At 33.9% G+C, this 11,048-nt stretch overlaps 1 protein-coding gene across 2 annotated transcripts; it reads left to right on the plus strand.

Annotated features, from left to right (window-relative positions):
• Window positions 1-1,169: 1,169 nt before the first annotated feature.
• Window positions 1,170-4,157, plus strand: LOC133880082 (transcription factor bHLH62). 2 transcript variants are annotated; one of them, XM_062318964.1, is made up of 8 exons: window positions 1,170-2,377; window positions 2,467-2,685; window positions 2,781-2,846; window positions 2,949-3,017; window positions 3,100-3,171; window positions 3,261-3,482; window positions 3,581-3,683; window positions 3,782-4,157. In XM_062318964.1, the coding sequence occupies exons 1-8, from the start codon at window positions 1,547-1,549 to the stop codon at window positions 3,805-3,807; spliced, it is 1,608 nt and encodes a 535-aa protein (XP_062174948.1). In that variant the 5' UTR covers window positions 1,170-1,546; the 3' UTR covers window positions 3,808-4,157. The 2 variants fall into 2 exon arrangements, with proteins under 2 accessions (XP_062174948.1, XP_062174947.1); XM_062318963.1 differs by having other exon boundaries at window positions 3,581-4,157.
• Window positions 4,158-11,048: the final 6,891 nt, after the last annotated feature.

Below are 11,048 nucleotides of genomic sequence, written 5' to 3' on the forward strand. Positions count from 1 at the left end.
AAAATTTTTCAAGGTTAAAACAGAAATGTTGAAGGTACCAAATCTTTTACCAAGAGATGAGTACCAAGATGATGCGAAACTTATTTTTATTAATTATTTTGATTTATCTCTAATAAATAAATTTTACATTATATTTATACTTATTTTTTAGTAAAAAATAAAAATTTATTTTTTATGCTAAAATAAGAGAATATATATATATAAAAGCAACATAAAAGAAAGTTAATCACTATACACGAAGTCACAGCAAATCTAAAGAGGACCCATCAACCGAGGCATTCATATATTTTAGAAGAAAAGAGTTGGGATTGGTCAATTGGAGAAGTGAGTCTAAGGAAACTGTTCATGGCCACTAATTATGGACTTTTTCTTTTTTCTTTCTTTTTTTTTTTTTTTTTTTTTTTTTTTTTTTTTTCTGAATAATAATAATAAGTTGGATATTGTGGACCTCAACAAATGAGTCCCCATTCATTCATGCTTCTTGTAATGCACGCCAATTCATTTCCCGGCTGTTCTGCACAATGCTTACATCAATCCGTGTCTCTGCATTACTTCGCATACGCTTCCGATTTAAGTTATTCAAAGGCTCAGGATTAACAATTATTTTTTTGTACAATCAGCAAATTTGATATGAAATTGACTGATTGGAATTCAAGATTTTGATTTGTTTAATTAAATGGGTCGGATTAAAATTGACTTTTATAATTTTATATTCACGTCTCGACAAACTACATTTAGGATTGTTAATTTTTGACACAAACCCAAAACGAAATTAACGAATTAAAGTTGAAGAGTATGACCTATTTTGTAACGACCGACCTTTAATAACACAATATTATTCGTTTTTGATTTTTCGAATCAGACTTTTCAGAAGGTCATCCATTCTAGTACTACTGTTGTAGAAGCACGTTTAACTGCAGAGTTTTGATAAGTTCATACTCGAAATATGAGACGTCACACGTTTAATTAAGTGAGTCAAATTAATAATTATTTCTAAAATTCATGACCAACGTACTGATTGTTTCTACTTTATATAGAGAAGGATTGGACGTTGTGTTCTTTGACGTCCAAGGCCCGGAAGCAACTTCCCTCCGCCCTTTGCGGATGGGGAAGAAGAAAAAAGAATTACGACTATAAAAAATGAAAAAGGTCAAACAAATACCTTTTACTTGTTTGCCTATTTAACTTCAACCCCATACAACCCATCCCCTTCCCCCCTTCCGCCCCTCCTCTCTCTCTCTTCTTGCTCTGCCTGAGCTTTTGCTTAGCTTTTCTTCACCAAACATATTCTCCTTTTCCACCCAACACAAACCCATTTTAGCTCAAATGCAATCATATTGAACCCACATTCAATCATTCCAACCTCTCCTCTGCTTCTCTTTGCCACACCACCTTGCTTTTATTGAAGAAAAACAACCCAAAAACTTTCAACAACTTGAGACCTTTACTTGTAAATCATCATCAAGTCTCAATTAGCACCAATTGTTTGTTTTGTTTGTTTTGTTTTTTGTTTGTTTTGGGTTTAGGTTCTTTTGACTGTTTCTCCATGGAGCATGAGTTTTTTCTGAATGCTGGAATGCCCACTTGGCACTCTCTTTCGTCAGCCATGGACATTCAAGGGACCGAGCAATCCCCAGATTGCTTGCTGAATCCTAGCTGGGAAACGTCGACGGATCACGGTATCCACTTCGATTCAGCTCTGAGTTCAATGGTGTCGTCGCCTGCAGCATCGAATACCAACACGCCTAACGACAGTTTTGTGATCAGGGAGTTGATAGGAAAGCTGGGAAACATTGGTAACTCTGGTGAGATCTCGCCGCATTCTGGGCCTTTGTTGGGAAATGCTACAATTGCTGCAGCGGCTACTTCTTACAACAGTGCCAACACTTCTGCTTATAGCACTCCTTTGAATTCTCCTCCTAAGCTAAGCGTGACCATGATCAAACACTTGGTGAAGGAAAGCTCACCCAATTCGGGAAAATCAATGCCTTTGAATTCCAGCGTGGCAGAGTTCTCTGCTGACCCTGGATTTGCTGAGAGGGCTGCCAGGTTCTCCCGCTTTGGCAGCAGGAGTTTCAATGGCCGGACAACCCAATTCGGCCCGAACAACGCTGAAGTCCCTTATAAATCCAATCTGTTACACCGAGTTTCGAGTAGTCCTTCTCTGAAAGCAGTCGGATCTCAAATGGGTGCCCAGGAAACCAACAATTCTCCTGAACTCGCAAATTCTCAAGACGAATCCACTGTCTCAGAACAAATTCCGAACGGGGAGACAGGGTTAAAGGGTACCAACGATTCGAATTCCAGGAAAAGAAAAGCAGCTTCCAAGGGAAAAGCAAAGGAGCCTGCATTATCTCCATTTGCCAATGCTACAAAGGTATAGACCAGCAAGTCAATTTTATCCAATTTTCCCAATTTGATTAAGCCGAGTAATTGTTAATAAATTCGAGATTACTTGACTTTCAGGTGGCTGGAGCTAATGATAATTCGAATGCAAAGCGATGCAAGCCAGGCGAGGCTGATGGAAATGAAAATGGCCCTGTTAAAGCAGAGGAAACAGGAGGAAGTGCAGGGGAAGAGAAAGACACCAAGGCTATCACAAAGCCTCCGGAGGCTCCTAAGGACTACATTCATGTGAGAGCCAGAAGGGGCCAGGCTACTGACAGCCACAGTCTCGCTGAAAGAGTAAGATAGAGATGGGTCAATTCTCTCCAGATCGTCACATTTTGTCTTGCCAAGCCTTTTTGGCATTGACATTGTCTTATACGTGTTTTGGACAGGTCCGAAGAGAGAAGATTAGCGAAAGGATGAAGCTACTCCAAGATCTTGTCCCTGGTTGCAATAAGGTGTGAAAGCAAAAGAAAATTCAGAATTTTGAATATAAAGTTGGGTCAAGTACATGAATGTGTCTTTTCTTATATATGGCCTATATGATTTTCCCATTTCAGGTCACCGGAAAAGCACTTATGCTCGACGAAATTATCAACTACGTCCAGTCATTGCAACGTCAAGTCGAGGTAAATCAACATTTGGGTGTGATTGTGTTTGCAAATTCAAGCTTCTTTGCTCATTGGGTATGCATGTTTTGTTGTTTTGCAGTTCCTCTCCATGAAATTGGCTTCTGTCAATACCAGGCTGGATTTCAACTTGGAAAATCTAATCCATAAAGATGTAAGCTTGTTCTCTTAAGGCAATAGCTTTCTTTCCTACAATTCTAGTTTTCCTGAACTGGGTTTTCCTTACATTTTTTTTTTGTCCAGATATTCCAATCAAACAACCCTTTGCCGCACCCAATATTCCCATTAGATTCCTCGGCATCAGCTTTTTATTGTCACCAGCCCCAGCAAAATCAAGCACTGAATGCCAACATTTCTAATGGGACAGTGACCCAATCCTCTGTGGACCCATTAGACACTGCACTATGCTCAACTCTCAGCCTGCAATTACCTCCACTCAATGGATTTAGCGACACTGTTTCTCAAGTAAGCAATTTTGACATTAATTTCCTTATTAAATCACCAAATTATTCCAAAAGTAAGCAAAAATCTAACTCTTTTTTGGTTTGTTTGTTTATTTCCAGTATCCGATGTTCGGCGAAGATGACCTGCAAACCATTGTACAAATGGGTTTTGGTCAAAATCCCAACGGGGAAACAACAGCATTGCAGCCACAAAGCTTCCATGGTGAGGAAAAAATAACGAGGAAATCGGTTTTCCTTTGAAAGTTATTCCTATTCCTACCCACAAAATTGTGATCCATGATAAGCATTCTTATCATGCAGGCGCACAAATGAAACTCGAGCTCTGATTCCTACTCATCAATTCAAGGCCGCCCAGAGGAAAACAGAGGCTGCTGTATATACAAGAGATTTAATTCAAGCCATTCATCCTTAGGTCTAATGAAGTGTACTTTTTCTTTTTTTCTTTCTTGTCAATGTGATTTTGCTGTCTAATTTTTTTTTTTAGGTAAGTTGTAAAATCGCAGACCAGTTCTGTCTGTTGGTGCTAAAGTCTCACAGCACCCACATGTAAGATAACAATTACAGTGCTAATTAGTGTAGAGTTTTTCTACCAGCTCTGTTGGCCATTTTGTCTTTTATATATATATATATATCAGAGAAATTTGGTGATTATTCTAATTAATTTATATTTGGGTCATGTCAATTGCATACTATTAACTGTCAAATCGTGAAATCTAGTAGATATGATTCTATTTGTGTTGTAACCAGCTGTATAAATAAGTGGGGATCTGCACTCAAAAAAGTCTAATTTGAATGATTATGACATTCATTTTGTTATCTTGAGCAGGGCGTCAGGTCAACCATAATTTCTGGCACATTTTTGGGCTCCTGTTGTAATTTTCATAATTAACCAAACAAAACCCAGAAGCTTCTGTTCCCTTTTTACTGTGCACAATAGAAAAATCAATCAAGGAAAAAAAAAAAAAAAAAAAGGTTAAAAGTTAGAACCACTCCTTTAAGAAAAGTTAAATTCGTTTATTTATTATAATTATATATATATATAAAAAAAAAAAAAAAAAGGAGCATGGAAAAGAATCCCAGGTTGGAAGTGGTGAGATTCTGACTAGGCCCAATGAATGAAAGAGCTTTTTACAGTCTCCTCCCTTCACTTTTGATATATATTTGTGAATACAAAAGGGGTAGGTAGTGGAATTCAGGTTTGTAAAGATACCCATAAAATAAAAAAGGATTAATCTTTTTATAAGAGGCTTTTAGTTGAAAATCCAGTTCAAAAGATTTCTGCATTGCAGCCTTAAGGTCCAATATTATTATATTGATGGGTCTATTATTGGTCTGCTGATTGATGTAATTTAATTACTAGAAAGATGCTTTGAATGTGGTGCAGTGTATTTAACAAATATAATACACTTACATAGCTTACAAAAAACAAAACATTAAATATATATATATAAAACCAGTAATTATATTAAATTTTTTAAACAGAGTAATGGAGGCTCATGTGACAGTCTTGTCTCCCAAAAGTTTTAAAAAGTCCCAATCATATTGCTACGTGTCTAGGGATTGATATATATATATATATATATATTTTTCTTATTCTTTTTCTAAATTATAATTTTGGGTGTTTTGGATTCATTTACCTAAGATTTTGCAGAAACAACTGGTGAGTGGTAGGAAAACACAAGGCAGATTAGGCTTAGCTGGGACGACTTTTATTTTGGGATAACTTCACTCAGGTAGTTTGGATTTGTGATTTTAAGATGGTGATTTTAAAATATGGAATTTAAAAAAGTGATTTTTAAAAACACAGTTAAGCGTTTGTCAAAATTGCAGTTTGACCTTTACAACTGTAGGTTAGCCTTTAAAATTCTGCGTTTTTAAAAAACACGCCGTCTTACTTGCGATTTGAAAAAATTGTTTTTTACATTTTCAACTCGCAATTTTTTAAAAACGCAATTTTCAAAAGGTTCATTTTATGCGATTTGGATTAAAATCAGACTTTTTATCTATGAAATCGCAATCCCAAACGCACCCTTAAGGGTATCGAACTATCACCATATTTGACTTAAGGATACTGAATTTCAAAACGTCTCAAATTAAGGTATCCAATTTTCAAGACGTCTCAATTACAAGTACTTCGTTAGGATTTGTCGTTAAATCATGTCAAAATTCTCAAAATATTTCTGTGTTTACTTTTTAAAAGAAATTTATAAAAAATTTCAAATATTCAGGCATGAGTATTTTTGCAAATTCCGTTAAATTCTGACCAACACTTATATTCTAGCAATTTTTTTTTTTCCCTAAAAAAAAAGTTTGGATATCTTAGAAATTTTAGCAGAATTTAAGAGCAAATCTTAATGGAGCACTTGTAATTGAGACGTTTGAAAAATTAGATACCTTAATTTGAGACGTTTTGAAATTCAATACCCTCAAGTCAAATATCGATACCCTTAAATGAAGTTATCCATTTTATTTATCTTTTCTTAATCTCTAGAACATGCAAATTCCGTTGTTCAAATTTGAAATACTATGAAAAATGGATGTGAAAAATTTGAGTTGCATTAAACTAATTTTGAGATACTAATTATAGAAAATGAAGGTGAAGATTAGATTAAATTTTGATATATCTACGTCAACCATCCATTAACCATGAAAACAATTGTGATAATATTGATTGAAATATCCAAATATCATAATCGTTTGGTTTCCTTTACCTTCTTCAGCACGCATCACTTTCTTTATAAACATACCCTATTATAACACAATTATAGACGAATTAGTCAACATAAAATATATATATATATATATATATATATATATATATATATATATATATATATATATATATATATATATATATATATATATATATATATATATATATATATATATATATAGCTCATATTTTTAATTTTATATTATATCTTAACAAATACAATGAATCCATATTTTATATTGAAATTTATACAATTTAAAATAGAAAATCCACTATCAATTTACCACATGCTATATTTTGAATTCAAATTTCAAATCAATATAATTCACTAATCCTTTGATTTACTCGTAGCAATCAATCCCTTAATTTATTTTTCATAATATATATGATTTTATACTTTTTTATACACCTTATAGATTTATTTATTTTTATTTTTTATTTTTATCTTCCGGCGAGAAGACTTTATTTTTATTTCTATTTTTTTTCGCTTTGAATTTGGTTAAAAAATAACTTTGACTCTACAATTCAATCTAGTTGAGAAGAGAACCCGCTTACGAAATGCAAACTTAAAAATAAAAATGTCACTACCAAAAAACGTAGGTTTAGTGTTGCTCATGGTAAAAAAAAATGACACCATTCATTTACCGCCGTTTGCTAAACATGGAATCGAGACTCAAGATTAGCAAAATTTATTATTCAAACGGTGTTATTTAGCACCATAATGTACCGACGACACCAAATCACATGTATTTTTTATTTGGTAGTGCGTGTCTAGTGTCATAGATTTTAGCATGCACAAATCCCTTCTCACTAGTTCTAGTTAGGAAGATGAATCACATACCGTACGCTGCAAAGTTTACCCTTTCTTTTCGAAAGCTAGACCAAGTGAAGACGGTATATATATATTTATATGTCTTAGTTACTAGCTATGACTCAGAAATGATGCTTCTACTAAGCAGCTAAGCGAGTAGCCGAGTAGGGAATTTGCAGTTCAATTGTCACAATCAAATCCTGAAATCCATGTTCTTGATTGAACGTAAAAGCTTCGAGTGTCCGGGAATCAGCTAGATAGATATGTTTCTTCCCCACCAAACGATATTGGATGAGAACAGAAGACCCCACCATTGAAGAATGTTTTGACAGATTTAAGCCCCCACAGTAAGTATAATGATATCTTATTAACCAAGCTCCCACTGCTCCATCACCCATTTCCCATTTACCATTTTCATTTGGGAGTACTGTCTTTTTCTTTTACCCTTTGGCTTTTGGTACAGCCTTTTTCAACTTTGGTTGGTGCATGCCTTTCCTTTCCTTTCCTTTGTAGGGGGAGAAAGCACAGGCCAGGGTGCATGTGTTGAGTGAGAAGCATCATTTGTTTCACCAACCAAAACCATTATTAATTTCGTTTTGTTGTTGTTGTTGTTGTTGTTGTTCTCCAACTCATGTAAACGTGTTTTCGTTTTTCTGCATTTCAAAGCTTCTCGGTCAATCAAATTAATACGTACACCCCTATCGGTTTTGATTGGTGGAAAAGTATTAATTTTGCAGCAATATTTTCAAAGTCACAGACAATAATCGAAGGGACAATACATGCTTTTCTCTGAGGTGGGCTTTGTACACGTGTAGATTTGAGCGACCACCGTGAAGTAACCCTCAGTTGTCAAACAAGGCAAGCAAAACAATGACCTCACAGTCACAGGGAAAAAGAAATCCGGAAAATCGTTTCCCTATCCTTCACGTCTCACTCATCTGCTAGCTGTTTCGCAGTTACTAGTGAGGAAAAATTCCAGTTCTTGTCGATCGAGGTGTCTTTTATGGGTAAATCTTTTCTTCTCTTTTCTTTATGAGATAGAAACTAAATCAACCACCCAGAAACAACAGGAGGAAACATAACTAACTAACAAGAGGAAACTAAACTGCTTGGGACTTTAATTAAGGAGGATCTTTGCCACTGTCCGAGGGGAGATCCAATGGCAGGAACATGGAGTAGGAAATGCTACCAATGAAATTGGTTGTAGCAGCTCATTGTGAAAGGTTGTGAGAGAGTTTACAAAGGCGTCCGAGATCTCCGATTAATAATGAGAGTTTTATGTCGAAGGTCAAGAGCATTCACATTGAAGTTTTCAATTTTTTATTTGGTAAATTTAACTCTAAAAGTTTATTGTAGTTGATTTAGCCGGCCACTTTTCAAAACCAATAGCCACTTTTCGATCGAGCCCCAACAAGATTAATTAACTACAACAAATTCGGACTAAAAGTACATACATATATATATAGAAAATAAAGAAAGGAAGACCAAAAAAAAAAAAAAAAACCCAAAAACCTTCTTGATCTAGCCTCTAATTCCTCTCCCAAAGCTTCATGTATCTATTTTGGAGGACTTAGGGAGTATTTATAGAGTTTAGGAACAACCCTAGATCATTTTATGCAGCCTACAAGTCCAAAATTTAGTTGGAGTTGGATTCGGATCTTGCCAAATTCGGTCATATTTTCAGTCCTATATTGCGGGTCGATTTTGGCATAGTAAACATCCAAATTAGGGAAAACCTATTTCAAAAATATTTGTTTCCTTTTATGTTAGCTACCCAACGCTGCTAATTTCACTACAATCTGATACTTGAACCGAAAGTTATGATTCAAATACGAAGACATGTGTATTTTGGAATTGAAAAAGAAAACAGATTTTCCGACTTCTCTTTTCTGCAGCAAACAAATCCAAAAATTGAATTGGATTCTAATATGGAATTTTTGAATTCTAGTAGTAGCTGCTATTATTTCGATTTTTGGAGGATGCTTTAGACAAGTCCTAAAAGATTTTTGAGATTTTTTTCTGCATGTAAAATTGTGTTTGACACAATCATTCAAATAGATTCAAGTTTCGATGAAAATCGAAAGAGTTATGATTCGTTCTTTGTTCGTCGACAAAAATGAAATTTTTTTGAATTCCAGCAGCAACTATTGTTATTTCAATTTTTTGAGGATGATTTAGATAAATCTTAAAATTGTTTTGGGATTGTTTACTATATATTGTGTTTGACGCAATGATTCAAACGGATTAAATTTTTGATGAAAATCGAAAGAGTTATGTTCTGTTCTTCGTTTGTCGATGGATCTGGAATTTTCTGAATTTCAACGGCAATTGTTTTATTTCGATTTTTTGAGCATGACTTGTGAGTGTTTAAAAATTGATGTGACAAATGATTTCTCATGTAATACGGTTGGTTTACCCATTGGAAAAGTCAAAACAGTGTTTTGAATTTTTTCTCAACATGTTTCATTATGTTTTCTAATGTCTACCAAGTCTGAAATTTTAAATTCCAGATACATGTTTGAACTTGTAAGATTTATTTTTGATGCATAATCAAGGAAATAAATTTATTTGATTATAGAATATGTTATATAAGCTATATAATATGTTAATGATTAAAAAAAAATAAGGTTAGAAGTTGCATGGATGTGTTTTAGAATAACTTTAAATTTTATTCTAAGTTCTTGGGGATTAAAACACATGGCTATGAAATTAATCTTGTCTAGAATTAAAGGTGTTTTTGTTATTGGGGGAATATTGACAATTTTTGGTAATTTGGGGGAGACATCGTCCAAATTAAAAGTTTGAAGTGACGTCAATTTGATGGTAGTTTGATGCGGGTATATGGACTTTAAATTAAAAATTATTTTCCTTTCCTTTTTTGTTTTTTTAATTATTATTTAAAAAAAAAAAAAATTTGAGTCAAAATCCGTTTGATAGAATATTCCTGGGATCTCCTTCAAAAAATAAAAAAATAAAAAAAGAAAAAGGAAAATTCCTGGGATCGAGTCACCTCCCGTCCAAATCCATGTCCTAAAATCGAGCAAAACTAGTGTCAAGGCCACCTGCTCCTAAGCAAATTTACCATCCACTCCTTTTCTCTAATCGAGATCAGACCATCTTTATTCACTTTGTGCACGTGACAAATAACGTTAAGGGGAGGAACCACGATGGCGCCAAGCTCCAACTGGTCGGATAAATTTTTAAAAAATATTGATATAAATTCTTTTAAAAGTAACTTTTTACCTTCAAAATAGTTTTTCTTTTTACTTTTTTTTTTTTTTTTTTTTTTTTTTTTTGTGTTTCCAAAACCTAAAATTTTAATTCCGCCCGCTTGACCAACCCAAAATGTGGTATGTGCTCACCACACTGGTAAACTGCAACTTCGATAAACATAACTTGGTACTTGCAACTCGGGTAATTGTAAATCGAGCTACTTGTCCGGTGTAATAAGCTGTCTCTGAGTTCATTTTTATACCATAATGAGTTAATTTCAAATCGGCTAAATTATTTAGACTAATTTTACATTTTTTTTCAAATCTTATTAAAGAAATATTTCTCACCTTTGATATATTTTTTCACAAGGGTTGAATAAAATGGATGGAGTTCATTCAAAATTTCACAGCTTTTTTTTTTTTTTTTTTTTTTTTTTTTTTTTTTTTATCATAAATTTCACAGCTTAAGTGTCAGGGAAAAAAGGAAAGAGAGTGTTTCTAAAAAACAAATATATATATATATATATATAAAATAAAATAAAAAGAAAAGAGAGAGAGAAAATAAAAAATAAACATGAAAATTTATATGGGCTGCAAAAAGGTGGGCCTTTTGCACATGGTTATTGGACTGGGCTTCATTAGCAAAAGTGCTCTCTCTGTAGCCGAAGCCGAAACCTGTATCTCTCTATATTATCATTTTATTTGGAGTTTCATAAAAGGAATCTTGATACGTAAGGAACTGGAAGATTGAAGGTAACGGGTCAATCCAACGATGTTGCCCTCATCTTGGAATATAATTACGAGATCGTGGTCGAAGTTACGAATATGCCC

This window comes from Alnus glutinosa, chromosome 10 (genome assembly GCF_958979055.1).
Source record: "Alnus glutinosa chromosome 10, dhAlnGlut1.1, whole genome shotgun sequence".
Classification (NCBI taxonomy): Eukaryota; Viridiplantae; Streptophyta; class Magnoliopsida; order Fagales; family Betulaceae; genus Alnus; species Alnus glutinosa.